This window comes from Falco punctatus (assembly GCF_963210335.1).
Source record: "Falco punctatus genome assembly, chromosome: 2".
In the NCBI taxonomy this organism is placed as follows: Eukaryota; Metazoa; Chordata; class Aves; order Falconiformes; family Falconidae; genus Falco; species Falco punctatus.
The window spans coordinates 22,228,900-22,252,684 of NC_137581.1; the positions used below are offsets into that span (position 1 = coordinate 22,228,900).

Consider the following 23,785-nt stretch of genomic DNA (forward strand, 5'->3'; position numbering starts at 1 on the left):
TCAACTATTGCTCCTTTTGGTGCAGGAGAGGGAAACCAGATACCCCATGAACTTGATTTAAATATTCTGTTATGCTACTTTTCTTCATGCTATTTGTGTAGCATAGAAGTTTGTGAAGAACGCAAGAAGCAAGTAAAACGTCTTAAATATGCTGTGTACATGAAGGGAAAAAAGTGCGCACACACATTGCAGTAGACCAACTGTTCAGGAACACTCAAATTACTAAATTCCAGACAATCATACCATTTGTTAGAGAGAAATCTCTAATGAAAAAAAGCTAAAGAAAAAATAGAGACATGCACCACTGGATTGCTGCCAAGCACCCATCAAAAGCTAATCAGTTTTACCAAAGATAGGCCTGGGTTAAATAAGTTCAGAACTTTGTTCAGATTGCAAGTCTTAAAGGAAAGGTCAGTATTAAAAAAAAATTACCTTTTTTCCCCAGTATCTCCTGTGACAGGTTCTGAATCTATTGATATTCACAATTATCTACTGACACCGTTAACCATCACCAAAACAAACACAGACTCCAATTTACAACTTACGATTTAATATTCAGCAAAGCCCAGCCAACAGATTGGAATATAATCACAAAGCTGATATCCATTTCTGTGGACAAAGTATTTACATCAACCTTTCCAAAGATATTGATTTTTGAGCTACGAGAAATTAACAGTACAGGAGAAAATGCAAAAGTCACAGCAGAGGCAACGCCCTGTGGAGAACTCCCCTTCCAGTGAGACACTTCAAGAGCTCAGCAATTTTAATGCATCAAGGTTTACTCAGTTACAGTCTTTACACCGTGGGACAAGTTCTCCTTATTGTATAAGGTGACTGCTTTTTTATCCAGGCTTGTTTTTATCTAGGCTTGCAAAGGTCACAGAAAAGTCACTGTCCCATTGGTGAAGCTGGACAAGATTTCTTCTTTCTAGGAACAGTAAGCAAAAGCCACTAGAAAGATTTGTTTAAGGTTGTGGTAGATCCACTGTTTCCTACTAAGTTTTCTCCAACAGGCTCTCCAACTCCTATCTGAGTCAGTAATTACTTGTCACCTGGATATTGTTGCATACAAAAAACGGACAGTATTTTGACAATAAATCAACGTCTAAACCACTAATGTTCTTCCTTCCAACTCAACAGGAACACTTTCTAGGCCAAAAAAATACCATTCTGAAAGTCAAAAAAATGCTGTTGCCTGTTCTCCCTGTCTTGTCAGAGAAAAGCTGGGTCTACTGTACAACTCACCCTTCATGGTTCGCCTGTTGCTGCCTGTGACCACTGGTCAAGTACATCTGTAACAGGCCCCAGACTACAGAAACTCTACCTCCCCTATGGATCCCAGACACCATAATACTCCACACTGCTGTATGAGATCCTTCCAAAAAATATATATTTTTTCTATCTTTGCCCATTGTAAGAATGTACAAGCTACATACAGGACTGAGGAAGATGATTCAATAAATGTTTGTCTGTTCATTGCAAAGAGGTTAAGAAGTAGCATGAGATTCTTCAGTTCAAATCTACTCTGGATTCTCAGGTAGCAGCCATACCTAACACCTGAAGGTCTGAAAACAGAACCCTTAATCCAACCCTCATCATCCTCCACCAGCTACCACAATCCTTTTCACTTCTACAAACTCTGCCTTCCTATACAATATAAAATGCTGCTTCAAAGAGATTACTTACTCATGACCAAACTGATCTCAATTAAGTCTCAAAATGTTTTCAATATTCTTCCTGGCTTGCCTACTACATCTTACCCACAAACTACGTGGCCTACCCTTTACTTCAGCTGTTCATCACTAATCTCTCGAGTGCCCCCAGAATCACTTCCTGAGCTTATTATTACATTTTTGCTCTCTCCACATCTCTAAGCACCTCTGTAAACAACTACATCCTCCAGATTTTTCTTTCAGCTCAGCAACCGCTCTGTGGCAATATGCACAAAAAAATTTTAGTGGTTAAGTATCCAGTAACTAGGGTTCACCATGACATTCAGAGTCATCCTCTAACAACTGCCAGCAGCACAAACCCCATCATATACTCTGGCTATCTCTTCTCAAGGACTGGCTTCTTGACAGAAGTTTATGAACTGCCTGATGCAAAGTTTCCTGCTGCAGCCCACCCAGGTTCCATCCCTCATTAGCTGAAGGATTTTTCCTTTATTCAGTACTGGCAAAACTGAAGAGCATCAAAACACATTATGAAAATCAGACAGTTATACAAATACAAGACATTAAGAAATATTCTGAAGATGTTCTGAACCAATGGTAACTGGGAATATCAGGACTTAAACCAAGAATTTGAAAGGTTTAATAAGCCCTCAAAAGATTTAAATTATTTGATAGGAAGAGTGGAAGGCTTTAGATAAGTTTATAAAAAGTAATTTTTCAAGAGTAATGACAAATGTTAAGTATTTTGCTTCATGCTTGTCTGTCTGTATTACCTACATTCAATCAAGCAGAACATATCAGTGGACATTTTGGAGAACATTGTCCAGTGTTTTCTATGAGAGAGTTTAAAACTTCTTTCTATAATAAGCATGACCAATTTGAAAACTGCTTACATTGGATTTCCTCAGTCTTACACATTTTATTAATGTCATTTATAAAACAATGCATTCCCCAAGTTGTAATAATATCAAGCATCAGTTACAACAGCATCTAGTAAAATGGTTTTGGCAAGACTGACAAATATAGCACTATTAGATCCAGAATTGCTCTGTTCCCTGAAAACTAATGAAGTTCTGAATAGGGGATCTATTGAAAGCGTATCAGTATTCTTGACTCTACAGAGCACAACACAGAAAAGGATGTTTATCTCACCTACATAGCTAATGTAAAAAAAACACCAAGATCATTAACTTGCTTGTCTGAAATATCCCACAGGCACCATACACCCAGGGGGGGGGGGGGACGGGGGGACGGGGGACAGGACAGGGACATATGACAACACATGGAACAACTGGCCCCTCCATCCTCCCGTGAGTGCCCTACAGACAGGAGGAAACTCGTTTCACTGAGCCACTTACTATTACATAATTTAGAGTAGCTTGCACAAACACCAAATAACAATAGGCTGAACTATAGCTTAGCTCAGGACATGAACTCCGATAACTACCTCTTTGTGACAAACTTTTAACAAGTTTGATTTCTAAAGTATTAAATGTCCTCATTTGTTTCAAGTCCTAAGGGATACAGCCCCTCAGTGTTTTTGCAAAATCAGGCTGCTGTTTAGAGAAGCATGGTCTTATGAACAATAGGCTCTGATGTGTAACAGTATGATCCAAGTTTAATTCTTACCCATAGTCGTTAGCATCAATAAGAATTCAACACTCATTACAGCTGCCAAAGCACATCTCCAAACTAGTACAACATAAGCACACATACAGCTGGGCAGAACATGCTGAACAGACTTCTCCCACATAAAAATATGCCGTTTCTCTCTCTTCACCAATACACACACATCTTTCTTGTCTTGTTTCTATACTGTCTCCTAAGATCTAACCACTCCATTCTTTGTACTCCATCTTTCTTTGCACCTGAGCTTGCAAAAAAATCCCCATTTAGTATCAAGTTGTGATTTTAACTGAGGAGTTGTTTAGCCTCTTCCTTTAAATCATTAATAAAGACATTCAGTCTAACTGAGCCTGATACTTATTCTACAAGCACTGTTCACTGCCCTGCAGCTCAAATTACTGCCACATCTACTATTTTTGCTTAAGGTCCTTCTGTAACTTTCCAGTCCATGCAATATTGAGGCCAATAAAGTTTTCTTCCAAGTTTTAGAAGGAATTTCTTCCAAACGGCTTGCTGAAGTATTCACTGCATAAAGTATTCCTCTATCTGCAAAATTTTGTAACTTGTTTTTTTAGAAAAGAGTATGTTTTTTGATCTACATATACCAGCAGTTTATCGGTCACTGCTCTATTATTCTCAAGTCTATTAGAGATGTACCTTCCAGTGTTGGTGTGAGTATTTTCAGTAACAATGGATATGGAATTCATGTTGAGGACTCTTACTGTTAACATACATACACAGAGCAAATTTCTCCGCAGCAGACACTCCAGCGAGCAGATACACAGAGCCCAGCTACAGAAGCCTGGACTTCACACTATGCAGTTTATCCTGTTGAAGAAGCTGGTGGCAGCTGCAGCTAAACTACTTTAAGCACCTAAGCCACTTAGATATTTAATTAATTCCACAGTCAAACAGCAGTTTGTTCTTGTACTTAAGTTATTTGTGCTGCGTTTTTTTCTCCTATCTGTAACTATCACCAGCCTTTCAAGACCCACTTGCTGATTTTGTAAATTCAATAGCTAATCCCTAATCCCTTTACCTTTAAAAATAAAGCTACTCTTCGTTTACAGATGTCTTCTTACTGTTATTGCAAAACAAATTCCCACCAACATATCTGCAGAACCACACCACTGTCTGAAGCCATCCTGGAACAAGCAAGATATTAATACAGCCTCTTGCAGTGCAAAGCCTGCAGGAACAGGCATCGTCACATACATAACCACGACAGAGTGCTGAACTACACGAACATCAGGTGTTTCAAGTCTAGACAACAAATTAAGAGCACAAGTCAGGTATTCAGACATCCAAAACAAGCACCACAGATGCAAAGCCACCCAGTTACTTCTGCTGCTCCTTGTAAAGTCCCCAGAATGTGAAATAGATTCTCAGCCTGTCTACTTCCAGAGAAGGCATTTCTGCCTCAGTATCTGTGCTGTTGTAGCCTGCCAACTTCAGCATTACGATTTGGACTTTCACATCATTGTTGAAATGATTTTTTTTTTAAAGGTGTGACTACACCATATGCAGATTCAACCTTCACAAGCTCTGCATTAAATTGTAAAAGACATGGCCGGCTTGCACTGACTTAAGAATTTAATACATGATTCACATGCCTATATAATGCATTACACTCAGAAATACAGCCTTCATGCTGCTAGCACTTAAATGTTCAGCACTCCAACAGGATCTCCTCATAATGCCAGGAGATAAGGTCCCACATCTCCGATTTCATTGCTCAAGAGTCCAAGGCAAAAATATTATTTCAGGTCACTGGCACCACTGCATGAATAGCAAGACAAAAGCTCACAGTATAGGAATTCCTGACAAACCACACCACAGACCATCTTTTGAAAGAGTTACTTTGCCCTCCACCTCTTCCCACCCATCCCCCTCATTTTTGAAGCAGATGACAAAAAGAATTATCAAGTTTGTAGGCAAACCCCGTCACACTTGGACATCAAAATGGATCAAAGCATGTAAGAGCTTAACTAAACAAGGTAAACTACTGAAAAAAACCCTTAATTGCTATACAATGCTATCCAAGCTACAATTCTAAAAGACTGAACATCAGAAAGATTGTTTCTTTAAAACCACCAGAACGTACAGGAACAGAAGTCCTCTTTTGTTCAGCAGCTTTCCACTCAATAAAATTCCCCATTTGTCTTTCCTTTCCTAAACTTCTTTCCTCTTGCTAATCAGTGCCAGCCGCCAATTAGGACTGACAATAGAAGAAAGTCTTTTTATGATCTTCAGTCACACCACACTGTACTCCATTCTGGACTCAGTTCCTTCTTTTTGGCAAAAAGAAAACTTAAAATAAGTTTACTGGTGTTTTAATCCTTTTCTTGTTCTCAGGCCAAAAACAAAATTCTTTCCAATCCTCCCTTTCTGGACTTGGACTGTGAATACTGAGTATGCACAGTGGGCTTGTTCGCTGCACCTTCAGCTAAATTGCTGCTGCCGCCACTGTTCCTGCTCTCTACCATCTCATAAAATATTGATTTCTGCAGTACATACCTGGTAAAGGAAAAAATCAGTTTTCCCCTAGACACAGCAAATTGGCAACAACAGATCAGCCTGTCAGCCTGGTATGCAAGACTAGCATCCAATAAACGAATGGAGGAAACCACGTGAAGAAGGTGGGAAGGTGTTTAGGGAAAAAGAGAAAGCAAACCGTAGCTGTAGCAGAGAAGAGTCACACAAGAAAAGGAGACTATGACTGTGAAAGGTGTAGTGCATTACATGTCTAAAATTCTTATTACAACAGTGTAATAAGAGAGCGGTATCCTTTATTAGCATTTCTACTTCCAGTGACAGTCTGTACGATTCCATCACACTCATCTGCCCTGACAAGCTGTGGCATAGGCACTGAAATACTACAATATTTGCAAATAAAACTAACGTAATTAGTAATCCACAACAAAGAGGGTGAGAAAGTAGTCAAGTGTTAGTATAAAATGGCCACACATCTTAAAGCATCAACATAAATTTACAGAACCCATGCTGGAATGCCACAATAAAAATGCTCTTGTTCCTTAAACATAAAACCACAAGCAAAGTCTGATAACTAGCAAAGGGGAATAAGTTGTCATACATTAACCAAATCAATTTGAAACTGTAAAAACTGAGCAATACAAATCTCCTGGGTAGGCTGAAGAAACCCCTTTCTCCCTTGCGACCTCCACTCTCAAAGCTCCCTGCTGTCACCCCGGCAACTTCCACTTTCCAGCAGGCTCTCTGCAATATCCTCTACACTAACACAGCCCAGGAAAACACGCACTGCTGTGGAACACGCTGCAATGACAGACCTGTCTCCATCACACCATAGGACACCTGGCTCCAAGAAGAAATGCACCACCTCTTCACTGCCCTCACATGCTAGATTGACCTGACCCCACCGTGCCAAGGTACAGAAAACATTGCTGTGCTTAGCATACTTAAAAATATGCCTCTTCCAAGCTGCCAGCCACTGAAAGAGCAACATTCCTCACCCCTTGTACCTTGGGGTGCTTCACATGACCCATCCTTTAAGCAACAGACTGCAGAGACCATGCACTGGCTTCACCCCAAGAGACATCTGCAAAAGTGCCAGAGCTCCTGGAATGCTTCTTCCCCTTTCAGCACAGCCAGGAGCCACACATCAGGAGCCAACCTTTGATAATAGGCACAAATATACATTAAAAACAGAATTCCAAATCAATGGAGCTTTTTATATACTGTAATAGATCCCAACTGTATCAAAACATTAATATTGAGCTCTCAGGACTAAGGATATGGTATTGGGTCCAGGACACATGCTTTTAAAAGGTCCCTAAATGCTTATTCATATAATAAGCCACAAAAGCTCTGAAGAAGCTGTTGCCATCTGTTTTCTGGACTCTGATGTTTCCATATGATCCCCTCCCTACCCCCTCCAACTGCTTTTTTCTAGAAAACTATAAAAAGAGGAGAGAAAAGAGGAAACTAGAAACAGAAAAATTATAACTAGGACTGCATCCTTTAGTCGCAACACTTCTGAATATTTAAAGGATCTCCAAAACTTTGCAACACGCAGTACAGTCAAAAATTGTCTTGTCAGCAGAGTTTGAAGTTTAACTCTACATGCCCTTACTTTTGGACTCAATTTCTTTTGCTTTCCAATTTATCGTAAATTCATTTACTACCTGTGATTTGAAGTAGATGTGTTTGTTTTAAACTGACAGTTCAGAGGTGGCGGTTGAGGAAGAGACAGTAGCCAAGAGCCAGGTCTCCTGTGATCCTCAGGGTCTTTTTAGCACAGTTGAAATGGGGAGGGACCCCAATAACCACACTACAGCTTCGGTACTGAACCCATTCCGTCCACATCATATAAAACATTAGTCTTTTGGGTGAGCAAAAAAAAGTAAGTCCAAGATACCACCAGTAATTATACAGAACAGATTTATAAAAACAGAATAGTTAAGTACCTCTTCGCTTTTTTTATTTTTAATTCAAATCAGGTGCAGTGCTTCCTTTGGGGAGGGCTACAATTACTGTGCCTTTCTTAAGGGGCCCCCAACCACTAGCTATTGTTAACAAGTATCTCCTCCACCTCCCCCTACATCAGCTCTGACAGAGGTAGTTTACACACTCCAATCCTATCAGGACATCATGTTAGAGTGCTTTAAAAGCCCAGGTAAAGACCCAGTAAGTGACAGTAGGCACTGACACCTAAGGAATACACACAGCACTTCAAGGCCAGTTCCTCTCCCAGCCAAGGACATGAATTAAGCAGTCTCTTCTCTGCAGGAAATATCCGGATGACTGATCAGAATCTACAACACTGAACATTCACATGCTTCCTCAAAACAACTGGTTAAACATCAGAAACTGTGCAGTAAAAAGCAGAAATAGGATCCATCTTCTTAATGCATACTTTCTCACAGCCCAGGACCTCCAGAAGCACAACACTGCCACAGCAGTGCACTGGAGAGCAGCTGCTGGGTCCGGCAGCCTCCACTGGGACATGCCCTGCTTTCCCAGGGTGGGCCAGCCCAAACGGGATGCCTGGGCCCTCTCCATATTGATCTCCAGGTTATCCACAGCATTTAAAAATATTAAATGGTCACAAGAAGAAAAAAAAATCTGCAGCTTCTTGTCCATATAATCTGCATGAACCTTGCACGTACTTGTATATACATGCCAGGTTCTTACAGACCAGAAAATCAAGCATAGTCATCTACTTTATGAACAGCAAAGCAATATTTGCTCTCTAAATGTGAAGGTACTTGATATTTTAAAACTCTAAAAACCAAACTTCAAAACGTGAACAAGAGTCACCTTGTCATGGGGAGAAGGAAAACTCTCTTGGTTTTAAGTATTGCCATAAAATGAGATACTGAACATTTCAGAAAAGCAGAGTCTAGTCTTCAGAACAGCTGTTCAGTAGTTTGAAGTTACTTCACCATGTCTATAACTTAACAAATTGCAAGAAGGTTAGTGGCATTAGCAGACAACTAAAGGAGAGCAAGTCACCAGGTATCACCCCAAGTCCATCATTAGAAGTAGACATGGCCAAAACAGGTGAACAGGGTTCTAGCTGGCCAGGTACAGCAGGCAGGACCGTCTCCTAGAACAGCTCTACTGCTGTAAACAAGCCTGAAGTGGACTAAGTAAACAGTTTTTCTTAAATCATCACTACTTACTTCACCCATTCAACTAGCCAGACAAAACCAACAAATCCCATGAACATGCTAACAACTCCTGAGCTCAGCAATTGAAGTGAAAACATTCATTAGACTCTTACACTTGGACAGGACAAAAATTAGTTCTATGTTGCCTTTAAAAGCCTGCCCTAAACAAAGTATCCCTGAACAGCTTAGATTTCCAGCCCCCACATGTTGGTTATCAAAAGAAATAGACATAAGAAACAATGAGGGAGAAAGCTTGCACACATTACTTCCTTAAGGCTCCTAAAACTAGTTGTGCTGAAAAAACAGTTAGCAGTCTGTCCCAATGCAGGGACAGTCACAAGCACCAGGGGTTAACAGTAATGAGCTCAGATACCTTTAAGGGAACTGCTTACAAGTGGTGTTTGATTTTTTTCCTCCTGCGATGCAATTGGAACTTCTTAACCAACAGTAATGCAGTTACAAACAAGATCTTGCAGAATATCCAAATAATCAAGCAGATACTTGTTGTTCTGGAGGTTATCCCCAACCCAAAGTTTAACTCAGTCATGTTCTGGCTCCTGCTATACCCAAACAGTATTTAACAGTCTATAAAGACCCCATCTGAATTGTAGAAAATCCAATAGTGCAGCTACTTTCCACTTATAAAAATTAAGGAGCCAAACCTTGTCTCAAAATGCATCTACATCAACTCTGATTTTATGAGGTGGTTGCTACTTCTGTCAGTTTTAAGGATACTCATTGGAGTGTGGGAGAAAGAAAAACAACACAAAAACGTCCCACAAATAATCCCTCAACAGAGCCAAGATGCAAACATCTGACCCTTGTGTAGTGATCTCAATGCCATCACTGTTCAACCTGGGACACATTCATATCACTAAAGCAGTAAACAGAATCATTCCATCCCCTGGACAAAAAATAAAATAAAATCAGTGACCCACAGTTCCGAGACACCCACACAATTCAGACTGGATTTGGACTATCTGTTGGTATAACATCGTGCCGAGGTATATAGAAGTGGATGCATCCCTGCAGGGTGAGGAATGTAGAGGTAGAAAGTTTTGGACAAACTTGGCAGGCAGTAACTTTGACACTGAACATGCCATACACAAAAATGACGCTCCACCTTCAAGTACAGACAGTTCTGAACTTAACACTTCACCAGATGAAAGACTAAAGTTCAGTGAGAGACCACAGAGAAGCCAACTACAGTAAATGCTTCTACACACATACTACAACAGCCTGCCTTCAACTACAAAAAAGTTGTGACCTTGCAGAGGCTGCCAAACCCTGCCTCTCTATTCAGGATGATCAGTTCTTCAGCCAGCAACCCCTGAAAGCTCAGCACATGCTTCTGAAGAACAAGAACCTACTTTGCAGAAAGACGACAGGCATTTCAATTTCTCAAACAGTGTATTCATCAGACACGCATCCATTTAGTAGCTTACCTTCATTTTGAGACCCTGACACACATCACAGGCTTTTTTTGTTTGTTTTAAGCCTGACTTTTTTCCTTACAAGGGCCCACAAGTAACAGCTCTTTCAAGATGACATGTAAGCAAATAAATACAGGTAACATCCTACACAGGTTTAGAAGCTCTGATCAAAGAGCTCCCTGTAGGAACTTCAGATTCTGTGTGTTGTACACAAAAAGTATGTGTCAGGCATAAATAAAACAACACTAGAAATATACAAAGACAGTATATTTAATGAAGACAGACATTTGACAGAAGATCTGTGACATGGAGCAATTTTAAGTGTTAGCATGTGCTGTGACATGGAAAACGGTAGGAGTTGGATACGAAGAAGCAAAACTAAATTAAGATTATCTTTTTCAATGCCTATCACTGTACCATCTATTCTGGACACTAGGGGAGGAACAAATAGAAGAAAACTTAAAGCACACAGACACCACAAGGATATCTCCATGCAGCCTTCATAAAACAGGGTGGAGCCATCTAAACCTGATTTTTCACACATAACACAAGAAAAGCTTAAAGGTGAAAGTAGAATCCAAATTTTTACCATTTTAATGCTGCTGGTGGTATCCAGAATACTGACTCCTTTGAACTGAATGGTAGTTCAACTGCAGCAATATTTTTTTTTCCTCAAATTCTGGAGTATATCTTTGCAAGTCCAGGTATTCCTCACATATTTGTTCACTTGCCTTTCATTATAAACGCTCAGGAGAATTACTGACAAAGATTCTTCTGTTTTGAAGGATGAGTTTAGCATTACCTTGCATAAGCAGATGAGCATCACTTACAGATGACTGTTAGCAAATTGCAGACTGCAGTACATAGGAAATCCTGCAGAGAAATACTTCTGCTGCCTGGGGACAACTGTGCAAAGGAATATCTAAATCCCCCAAAAGTTCTCACACCATCAGCTAGGGAAAACAGTTCTGCTAAATCACTTTCAATTGGGCAGCCTTGATTTCCTTGCAGAATATGGTGGGATTTACTTACACAGTTAAAGAAAAAGCAATTCTATAGATCTTGTCACATCAACATGCCAAACACTGCATAACCCACTGGAGCCAGTGCCTCTTCAGCTTGCTAATCACATGAACAAACCCAAAGTATTTGATTCCTATTCTAGCCTGTTGAATCAAGTCAGGGTTACTACATGTTTTTAATTGCCGTGACTTCAGAGATACAAAGACCAGAGAAATAACTCGAAGCCTAACCATTCTATTCAGTGCAAGATTTCTAATCATCTAGTGTGGATTCAGCTATGCTCCTACTGAACTTGTTCTACTCTAGTCAGCTTCCACCAACACTAAGCACTTTTGGAAACTTCAACCAGAACCATTTTACCACTTTAGTGGTAAAATTGGTATTTTAAAACTTTTAAGTGCCTATTACTATGGTGCACTAAAGCTCAGAGTTCTCATCAAGTTAATTCCCTGCAGGACTAAGAAGCTTGCAGAACAGACTGTTCCTGCCTCTGTAATTTTATATCCGGTACTTTTAACAATGGAAATAAAATATTTAAGCTGGTCCTGTGGGATAGAGCACAGGACTTTGCTGGATCTTATGAAAGCAGCAGTATCACAGTTGTTTTCAGTGTCTTGTTTCTGAAAGCAGTGCAGCACCACATATTCTTTAGAGGCGCTTGTCTTCTGTACATGCATGCATCTGGGTATTAGTGAAACTCAAATACTAAACTTGGAAGAAAAATAAGTATTTCAATAAAAGCAATGAGTATCCTCAAATCCTCCCCTCACAGGTAAAGTTTTGACATCTTTTATAACTAGTCAATATTCAGACAAACATTCAGAATAGTAAGCAATGATCAAGATGAGGAGAGTTGTTTATTGCCTCATAATATCCTCCATCATTAGGAGCACACAGAAAAGGAAAAATATTTCATTGTAGTTGCAACTTTGTGAACAACGAATGAAAGATCTTTTCTACGGAGACAGAAGCCTTTACAAAGCAGCTGCAAGGTTGCACAAAGGCACAAGACCCTTGGCCTCCATCCAGCCTGATGGACCAGCAGGTAATTCCATAAGAGGAAACATTCAGTCACTCCCTGGCAGGCAACATACTGTTCCAAGAGCTCAGGAAAGGGGTATTTGGTGCAACAAGCAAGAAACAGTAAGAAATAAGAGGACTGTCAGAAGTCTAATCATGCCAGAATGCCTAAACAGGAAAAAATCTGTATTACTAAGGTCTTACAGAGATTCAGAGTGTCTGACACACACTTTGGGTTTGGGGGGAAGCTTCAGTTGAGACAGGACAGTTAGCCTACATGCGTCATCATATTAAGAAACTGTTCTTACCAGATACAGAAGTATATATGCCAATGAATGTTCTTCTACACCATATCAGAGACCATATGCTACATATATGACATAAGCCATCCTAAAAGAGCTCAAACATTTTGCTGATGACTAAGCTACAAAGTTAATTTATAACCCCACTGGCAAACTACAGATACTTGGGTAAGCCACCTCCCAACTGAAGAAAAAAGACAAAAGCCACCACCAAACTTGCCCCCCACTCCACAAAAAACCCTCAACCTAATATCCATACACACTTTTGTTTCAACACAGCACTGATAACATTTATGCTTCTAAAATTATTTTTACAAGCCAGAAGGCTAAAACCAAGGCTCGCCAACAGTTAGACCTGAGTTTCACAAAAACAACCTTGCTGTAGCACCTCTGGGTTAAAACCTGGCTACCCTTAGCGTTCACACTGACAGCTTCACAACAACTTTGAGTAGGAAGTGAATAATATTATATTCAGTACAGAAGGCAGGGGAATTTCAGTGAGAAGTAATTGTTCAAGTTGGAACATCCCCAAAATACAGGGGTTAACACACTAATGCTTATGGAAAGAAAAATACACCAGTGCTATGAATTTCTCATGGAACAGAAGGTATTCTAAACCACAGATTTATCTTTCTTCTAAAATAGCATACGTTGCAGCAGCATAGTGTTTTCTCATGTGTAGTATCTACGGAATGTTTATTTTCCAATTTGGGAAGTGTAGCACTAAACATAGCACTGCTGGCTGCTCCTGCTCAGAAACTGAAAAGACTGGTAGCAATTTGGACAAGGTACTGTAGCATGGCAAAGAAACTGATCCCAATACCATTTGGAACTGTTTGCGAGTTATCACACCACTGCTCAAATTTCACTTGCATTGTATGAAATCCATCAAGTGAAATACTAAGATTTTGGTCACCCAAATACTAGGCTCACAACGTAAAAAGGCAACAGATGGACTTTAGAAATAACACCTAGGGTAAACAGTAGTTGAACAAGAAACTTGTTTTATCAGGACATACACAGTACTTGTCCTACAAAATTGTTTCTAACGAAAAATGAAAGAGTCAGTTACATTTAGCTGCATTCGTGCCTTTCCTCCAACTTTTTCCAAATACTGGAAAATTCACTTACCAGCATGTAAAAATGGTTAGAGAAATAGGAAGTTCAAGGTGATTGTAGTAGAATATTTCAGGAACTAGTTTTTCATTCATAATTGCAGTTATGGGTATGAGAAGTCACTTGGTCATCCAGAATAAAAACAAATCCAACACTAAAACAAGTACCCGACCTGGCCTGAAGCATACAGGTTCTAAAAACACACTCCAAGCGTATTCAATTATTTTTCATTAATAACTACAAAAAAGTGAATATTTTGCCAAATTGTGAATAACAGTGGAAACTGGAATAGCGGTTCAACTTGGAGATTACTTGGACTGAATCATTTCCTCATCTCAGACACACAAAGAATATGATTATGGTTATAGTTATGGTCCTAATAATGGGATGAAATTAAGCAAAAGAAATGTTTTTTAAAAATCATTTAAGTTCACGCTGTGAGACAATTGAATAGTTACCAAAAGGAAAGAATGAAACATGCTTCAACTGTGTCATTTAAGAAACAAATAACAGTCAAAACTACTCTTCTAGTGTAAAGAAAAATAATTCTAGGACAGTAAGTGGTTTACAGATGTTTCTGACTTGATAAGCATGTATTTCCTTATAAGAGAAATACTCTGAGTCTGGGATGTTAACTTGGTTTATGCATTTAATTGATACAGCAGCATTTTTGAGAAACATTAGTACACTTAGAGTCAAGTCTTTGCTGTCTGGGTTCTCAATTGACCAGACAAGCAACTACAATTGCCAGTAATTTTTTCTCCCCTTCAAACACCAGCTATGTGCTTGAACGATTTAAACTGTAAGTGAGGCTCAGGAGCTGTAGTAGCTCAGGACACTGACTAACAGGAACAAACAGAAGCCAGAACATTCAGCAGAAGCTCAGTTGCTCAAAAAACAAGATAATTACCAAAATTTTTAAGACCAGCCTTCTCCTAAATTTTGCCCATTGTGGCTTTCCAACACAGAATCAGTGGCATTTTGCAAGTTTACTTAGCTCTTGCAAAGCAGACTATAGGCTTTTAAGTAAGATAGTTCTAAGTCCCAAGATTGCTTTACACACACCTATATACACATCGGACAGTTCAGGCAATCATTTCCCATCTTCTGTGAGTAAACGCTATCCAAGCGTGCAGAGCACACCACATCATGCTGCAACCCCAAACCCTCCTCCCGCTTCAATTATCTACATACATTAAAGCTGCTGGAATGGTTCTTCTGTGCTTTTCAAAGTCATGAGATGAATATTGCTGTCATGAGTTGTCAGAAATAGAACAAGAGAATGAGCATTGATAATTTAGTAGGTGACAGATGAGGGAAAACATAAGATGTACATACAGAAAGACATAAGGCATCCATAATTTTCTTTGGGACCAATTAGTGTTAGAATCTGTTTGCATACTCTTAATCAGAATTGTGTTGCAATTTTTTGTCACAAGAATTGGGATCTTTTCTAATTAAAGTCAACAAGACACTTTTTTGATTTAATAAACAAACACATTCTGAACTACAGCACAGAACAATCACTTTGTCAAATATGAGGCAACAGTGTAAGACTTACAGGCATAAATATTTACAAGGTATTCCAGATGTTCATTTTGTGAGCTATATTATTAGCACCTCCTCCACATGATGATCTAAGACCAGAAGCATCCAAGCTATGGCCTTACAACCCAGAGTGCTGAGACAACTTCCCTCTTATACCCTCATCTCCTCATTACCTAGTTGATGAAGTGACATGAACAATTAGCAACAGGTACTTTTCACAGGCTTTTTTCCTTTCTTTCTCCCACCTTCTGCTTTCATTTATTAAATCCCTTCCCTTTTAACACCTGAGCAGACATTCTAGGGAAAGGGCACCCTCATTTCTGTTCTCTGAGTGATGTTTGTGGGCGCATGTCCTCACTCCACCCACTCTGCATACTATTTGAAATAACAGCACAAGTGGAAAACCAGGGGATTTTATTGTTGGGGGTGGGTGGGGGAGTGTTTAAAGAACATGCATCTTCTGACCTTTTTTACTTCTTCCCTCAGTTCCTAGCCATTATCACTACAGCTCCACAACTGCTCAGGGTACTGAGAGCAATAGTTTGTGTCACTATCACCTAACAAAGCTATTTGGTGAGGTTAGGCATAAGTCCTGCAGTCAATTCTTAGATACTGAGCAACAGCTGCTCACCTTTCATACCTAAAAGCTAGCAATATCATGCTGATGTAGTTAGCCATGAAATGGCAAGTATCTCTGTGGAAACAGCAGACAGTCCATAGAAATCACTGTTGCTGGATTTCCTCAACTTCTGTTCATGCCGCATCAGTTTACAGATCTCTGCAGAACAGGACATCTGATAAAAGTAGGGCTTAAAAGCTGACATCGTACAGCAATCTAGACTTCTTTTGGTGTTCCTCTTGCTTAAAGATTATCATGAGCCAGAATCCAGCAACAAGATAAAACCTCAGGAACACTCAATTGCTCAAGACAGACACTGCAATCTCTTTTACTAAGAGCAGGCTGCAGGCTGATGAAGTCACTGTACCTTCACTGAATTTCCCATGGCTGATCTCTACCAGCACGTGAACAGTAGAAGCAGATGAATGCTGCATTGAAAAAGCCACACATCATGAAGAGCGAGTGGTGTTCCAATAGAGACAGTCTCATGCAAAAAATGCAGAAAAAGAGGCTGGTTAAAGCAACTTCATTACCTTTAAGCAGAACTCAGATCCAGTGAAGCATCTGTGTCTCTTTAGAGGGACAGGATAGAGCAAAAGCACTTCCTTGTACAAGCCTTTTTTTCACAACTGGCTATGAAACAACCAAATAAAACTGATGGGCCTCTACATCAAATTATACACAGTGGATGTTTGAAGTGAGTGATAATCATCCAAACGTTGTATGGCAACTAATCTCCTCCATTTAGGAATATACAAGTTCTAAACTGCAGCTCTAACAAGTCGGGGGGTGGGGGGTGGTGCTTCTTTTGCTACAAAGGCCCAGACACTCTCCAATAAAGGCATCAACTCATCATTCCCTCAGTTGAGCAAGGCTGCATGATTTAAGTACAAAAGTTCAGTTTAACATTCTTGTTCTTCAGATACATGTGGAAAAGTAATGCTCCACCCAAACAACATCCTAGCACCATCACCTCACGAAGTATTGCAGAAATGGCCAGTAATACAAGAAAAAAAAAAAAAAAAAAAACAAACAAAAAACCACCCTAAAACAGCCTAATAAGGGATGTGGTCCCAGCCTTATGCCACACAGCACAGTCTGGAGATGCTTGCTTCATTGTGCGTACAACTGAAATATTAAAGGAAGGGCTACTTCCACTGTCCTACAATTTATTATAAGTAGAAGTACTTTTAAACTGCTTACAATGATTTTTATGTATACAGTATGATTAGTTTCTTCTCCCTGATACAAATCTTGTTACTATGTCACTAAACCCATATAAAGGCAGAGTCCCTGTCACCTGCAGGAGTGGTATTCAAGAGCAACAACAAAAAATCATCATAAGTCATAAAAAACTATTTCTCAAACACTACATATTTCAAATACAAATATTTCAACAGAAGACAGGCTCTTGGGTAGAGAATTAAATATGCTACTGTAACATGCAAGTTAAATACTTCTCGGCTGCTTCTACATTCAAAGCAAAACACAGCCATCTCCTGTACCAGCTAGTTTTGAGAGGTATCAACACTAGATAAATGGTAAAACCCCGTTTTGCTACTAAAAAAAATAATTTTCTACCTAAGCCCTAACATTTTGCTGCTCTTTACAAAACATCAATAAAACCAGGTCCTTTTAAGGAACATTTGAAAACCTGAGTCAGGCAATCAACAACTCAGATCTCATAAATTAAGTCATGAGATCAATTGCTTTCCAAACAACATTTACTTGCACTGAAAAGTAAGTTTTGCTTGCTCTTGACACTCTGAAATCTCAGTCACTGTGAGGGGAGATAATAAGATCTGTCATTTTCTGAAAAAAAAAACAAACCCCAAAAACCAAAACCAAAAATTTTAACAAGGTTTTTTCTTAGAGAATTGTTTGGTTTGATTTTGCAAGCTTCACCAAGTCTCCAGAGTTGTCTATCTCCCTCCACCGTGCCAGTGGCTGTTAGACACACTGTAACAGTGGAAGACAACCCCATCAGAAGATACCATCTTTCCCTCCTAATGCAAAATGGGGCCAGGTTTCAGTTTCTTTTTCAGATTACCGTGAGAATCAAGTTCAACTACAGTTTATGCCTGAAGCCCAGCAAATGAATATACAGTATACCTTAAGTATATTTAAAAAAAAAAATCTCTGAATGGCAAACGCAGCTGAAACTCTCAAAGACATAAAAAAGTTTTACTAAATTTATGAAACATTAAGTCCCACGAATTCATGCTATATTTAGACTAGCAACACAACTCCTCCTAAAGTAGATAAACATCATACCGCTAAGTAAAAGACCCAGATCCCCCTCCCAATTAACATTTGTTTGAAGACTAACTCAATTTGACATTTCCTCTTGCTATGCCAATTACACTTAAACTTCACAGGACAAAGTTTTTAAGTGCACTGTCTTTTCAACACACAAAATAGTATTAAAAACAACCCAGATCAGAAAAAAAGTGGTTTTCTTTCTTCAGTATCTACCACCTGGCAAGTAAATTGATAGTTCCTGCAAAAACTTAAGGGCTACTAAAGGCATTCCTGTTTTTTCCCTGTGCATTTAAAACTCAGTTATTTTGTTCCTCTTTTTAAGCCTATGAAATTACATCATGTTTTCCCCTTTGATTTATACTTAAAAGTATTTTTTCTGCATTGTTGCTCAATTTGCCAATTCACTAAATTAAAACTGCTGCTGGCTCAGTCACAAAATAACGTGAGGGGAAATGTTCAATATTACATGTCTCTTTGCAAGACAGGACCATTCATTATCTTCATTTAATTACATATATTAACATAGTATAATTTTAATAATTTGCAATTTTTTATTTGTTTCAGCTACACAGGTCTTTGACCTAGCTTATCAAATCTTTGAGAAATAAACTAACAAACTGCTTTGGAAGGATCTTTACCAAAGCATTATGATAGGAGTAAGAAACTAAGAAACTTGTATTTGCTCAACATTTGTTAACTTTCCAACAAATTAAACAGTGTGTCTGCAACACAAGGTCAATTCCCTTCCTGAGCTTAGTGCTCCCTAAGCCCAAGGTAACTCTGCACAAAGAGAATGCTGACCTTCCTACTGTCCCTGCATCTGCGCCTGTTGCATTCAACAGAAGATTGCTGTAATTATGTGAGCTCCTTCTTATAAAACACAAAACCGAAAAAGTGAGAACCCTCCTCTAACACCTCATCCCCTTTTACTCTACCCTCCCCCTGCACCCCCCCCTCAAAAAAACCAACCAAACAAACAGCAAATCAGCAGGAGGAAAAAAAATGCTATTAAAAAAAAATATTGGGGCAAATCATTGCAATTGACAGCTATTTCAAACAGGACTTGAGAGAGGACAAAGAGCACTGGCTGGAAAAACCAAGATATCTGTCCCCAGTCAGAATCCTAGAATCACCCAGGTTGGCAGAGACTTCTGGAAATCAGCTGCTCCAATGCCCTTGGACAAAGCACGTCAGCTAGAGCAGGATGACCAGCACTGTGTCATCTAGTTGAGTTTTCCATGTCTCATAAGAACAGAGATTCCACAACCTCTCTGGGAAGCCCATTCCCAAGCATTGCAGCACCCACACAGTGAAATCGTGGGGATGTGTTTTGCTTTCAGAAAAACATTCATGGGTTTTGTCTGTTGAATCTTGTCCTGTCACTAAGCACTGCAGAGCAGAACCTGACTCCCTCACCTTCACTCACTCCTATTTTGTATTTATACAAACTGCTAAGCACATCTCTGAGCCTTCTCTTCTCTAAGGTGACTGCTCCCAGCACTCTCAGCCTCTCTAATCAGGGACTCTCCAGTCCCTTAACTGCCTTTGTGGCCCTGCACTTGCACTGAACTCTCTCCACTAAACCTCTTCGTATCTTACACTGGGGATCCCAGAACTAGACAGCACTCCAGATGTGACCTCAACCTGCTGGCAACACTCCTCTGTGCTGCAACCCAGGATACTGCTGGCCTTGTTTTAGGGGGGTTTTGGGGGGGCTGGGTGGTGGTTTTTGTTTTCATGTTTGTTTTGTTGTTTTTTTTTTTACCACTAGAGTACACTGCTGCCTCATAGTCAGGTTGTCTACCGGGATCCTCCTTAAAAAAAACAACTGGACAAAGCTGCTTTCTAGCCTGGCAGCCCCCAGCATTTCCTGGTGCAAGGGACTGCAGCTTCCCAGGCACAAGACTTTGCACTTGCCCTTCCCGAGCTTCATGAGCTCTCTGCTCAATTCTTTAGCCTGTCAGGATCCCTCAGGACGGCAGCACAGCCACATAGTCTATCAGTCGCTCCTCCCAGTTTTGCATTACCTGTACACTTGCTGAGGGCACACTCCTCCTGACTGTCAGGGCATTAAAGACTACATTGAACAGCCCCAGTATTGTATCCTACAGTACATGAGTCCAATAGTCCCAACACTTGAAAAGAAACTAGTCAGAGATGGGAAAAGCCAACAGGTTTATCTACTTCAGGTTCATGGTCTACAATTGCTTTGCCATGCAATATTTGTATGCTAGTGGGCACATCATAAAAGCAAGAAAGACTGCAAAACAGTACTACAAGGTCTCTATATACTCATTCCCTACAAAGCAGGTCTTGCTTCTAGAACACAGATAAAACCTAGTGTCTACCTAAATCAATAATCCCTTCACAGTTCTCCCCATATAACAACAACAAGCACAATCCCTCACATACAGACGCAGAGTCCTTAAGGCTGCATAATCTTTCCAAATTAAAAATGATGCAGCAGAAAGCTGTATCCAGTAAAGCAGGCCAGCTTTTGTCTGTCATTTTCTTGGTGCTCTTATTTCCTCCTTCTGAAGTAGTCATGACACGGGACCACATCTATGTATGGTTAAATCCACACACAGCTGTGTGACTGTGTGACTTAGTCAAGCAAGTGGTAGTCTTAACATTTAATAGGGCACATTGCACTGTTACACACACTTTTGCAGAGCATACATAATTGATAAGACAACTTGAATTCATCCAGAGACTTTCTCCAGAGCTGAATTAAACAGTCACACAAACTTCTTGCTACCCAATTCCTATTGCTTACAAAGGACCACTTCCATTACTCCTCCTCTTCAGTGTCTACTATCGTCAGGCAATCTGATTTAATATTTTCTCCTGATCTTTCATAATTTTACAAAAGATCAGACTCAGGAATGACTGCAGCAGAGAAAATTGCATTATTAGACAGCACTTAATTTCAGTGAAGAACTTAGTTCCTCCTCCATAGCAGCAGTGAAGACACTACTAACAAAGTTGCTTTCCAAAGTACTTGGTATAGCAGTGTGCACCCCCACCCAAGCCATAACCACCAGAGGGGGTTGTGATGGCTGCATCCAGCTTACTCGGAACTTTGGCAGACAGATGGCAAAGTGGTAGCCAAGGGCTATCTGGAACAGTGAACCCAACGCTGATATGTAAACGTGACTAAAGTGAGTCATATTATTTAACAAATACTGGATAGATCAGGGCCCAACAAGCTCTCCTGCACAGCACCGGGCTGCGCACCAGGACCTCCCCTTGAGTAGGAATGCCTCTCGAGGTTACTCCTTGAGATTGAGAAATTCCATGCTGCAACATATATTGGGGTAAGTGATTAACAGCATGCTGAATTTTGAAATCTTAGCTAAGTAGCATAAAGGATTGATTGCACATATATAATTCTTAAAACATAAACCATTGACCACATCTAGGAGCAGATCCAGCTGCACCTAGACTCCTGAGGAGTTTAGAAAGGAAATGGGTCCTTTCTGAACCTCACGAGTCAATAGGAAAGTCTCCTTAACAGTTTTGTCTGATCCTGTCCTGTACACAGTAAATAAGTATACCTTGCCATCAAATCTTGTTAAACAACTGTCACTTTCACTGTTTAAGTTAATTATATCAATAAAGTATACTGTTACTTCTTTCTTACACGTGAGCAGCATGACTCCTTCCAAGACTGCTTCCAAGAGGTAGCAGAGTTCTACAATCAGGATGTAACCTGAAGCTGACTGAATGCTCACCTTGAAGGTGTACAAGCTCTCCCGCTGCACTATAGAGGATCCAGTAAGAGAGAAAGAATTGAAATCTTAAATTTGTTGGCCTGTCAGCCTCATGAACACTTTCACAGACCTGTCTGCACTGTAAGAGCAATACCTCTCTACAGTCCTCCTTTACTCCTCCCAGCACAGCCTCACTTTGTTACAGTTCCACAGCAGAGAAATCAAGTATATCGACTAGCTCAGCATGGCATGCCTCCTCTTGAATATCGCACTATTGCCCCTACATCTACATCCCCTGTGAGCACTATAAGCATAAAAAGAAAGTTAACATGACAAGTAAGATTTCACAGGTTTCATGTCCATTTCATTACCAGAATAAGTCCCAGAACTTCTTACCTGCAACAAATCACCGCTTTACAGGAAAGTGCCAAGTCCAGAAAGCTCTGCCTGACTTCAAATGAAAGGGCATACTTCAGTGTGTGGCCATCAATAATCAGAGCAATATCGTTTTCCTTGCCCAGCGACTCCCCCAAACTGGTACAGTGTTGAGTCAGAGAGGCTCTTGTAGCCTGAAGAATAAACAAAGAAAATAGTGTTTCCTTCTAATATAAGTAAAGTGCATCCAAACTACAGCAAGGCATCTCTGGACTATGCAATGGAGCACAGTATACACACACGCAAACTAGCACTGACATGAGTTAGTGTTTCCATAAGACCTCAGTCAGACATATTAATCTGTCACAAATTAGCAAAAGCTGCACCTGTTCTCCTAGGAATACAGGCCTTGTTTCAGTGGAGACTCTGGCATCTCCACTACACACTGCCACATGACACATGACCACAGTAGTTGATACATTCTTTTCAGCTGTAGGGCTGGTATAACCTAATGCCTTTCATTGCTTTTGACACTATTCAAAGTATTACTATTTATTCAAACAGTATTTCCTACTCTAGAAAAGTTTTCACTGACATCTACTGATGAGGAAAAAAGAAAAAAATATAAATCAAGTGTTCATGTTTCACTGTCACCCCAAATTTTGCCATCTTCCTACTGCAGTGAATTTAACACTTACAGAAACCTGTTCTATTCCCATGCAGGTTAGTTTAATCATCAGTTCTAGCTGAGTTAACCACTACTAAATGGTTCAAGAAGTTTCTCATTATCTGAAGTGCGCATGCAGTTTTTGATAGAGAAGGTCTTGACACACAGAACACAGAATAACAGAACACAAAAAGCAAACTCTTCAGAACCAGTCAAATGCTACTTTTAGGATTATATACCTTTTCAGTTTTTTACTTTGTTTTAAAATCTGTCTTAGTGACATATACAACTGGTTTTTGTTTCAGCAAATCCTCATCCATTTCTTACACTAAAAAAATAGAAAATGTACTCCTGCTCATCTTAACTGTGCAGCTTTGAATAACTGCTAAACCAAGAAGTACACATGCTTCCGCTTATTGTTATTTAAAAGTACTCATTTTGTGACGTGTCTGTGCTGGTCTAGGCAAAATACTTTTTTTATATATATATAACACAGAAAAAAATCCACTAGAACAGAGTTGTAACTGTCAGAAATGAAAACATGACATTTATGCCTCATTGCAATCCATTCATCAGTTTACAGATCCAGATTTCTTTAGAGGATTGCAAAACCACAAACCATTGCTAAGTGCTGCATTTCCTACTTGCATCTCCAGTTTAACAGACAGATGTAAAAAAAAAAACCCAACAAAGTAGCTAAAGTAATTATTCTGGACCACACACCTGCTGGTCTAAAGAAACAGGTTGCCTCCATGAA

The 23,785-nt window shown here is 39.8% G+C and overlaps 1 protein-coding gene across 6 annotated transcripts in view; it reads right to left on the minus strand.

Annotated features, from left to right (window-relative positions):
• ATP8A2 (ATPase phospholipid transporting 8A2) overlaps positions 1-23,785 on the minus strand; it is a 357,046-nt gene that overhangs the window by 186,720 nt on the left and 146,541 nt on the right. For all 6 annotated transcript variants that reach the window (XM_080376382.1, XM_080376381.1, XM_080376380.1 and 3 more), the window contains one exon: positions 22,383-22,555. In XM_080376382.1, coding sequence (XP_080232508.1) covers positions 22,383-22,555 — 173 coding nt within the window. The remainder of the gene's footprint in view (positions 1-22,382; positions 22,556-23,785) is intronic.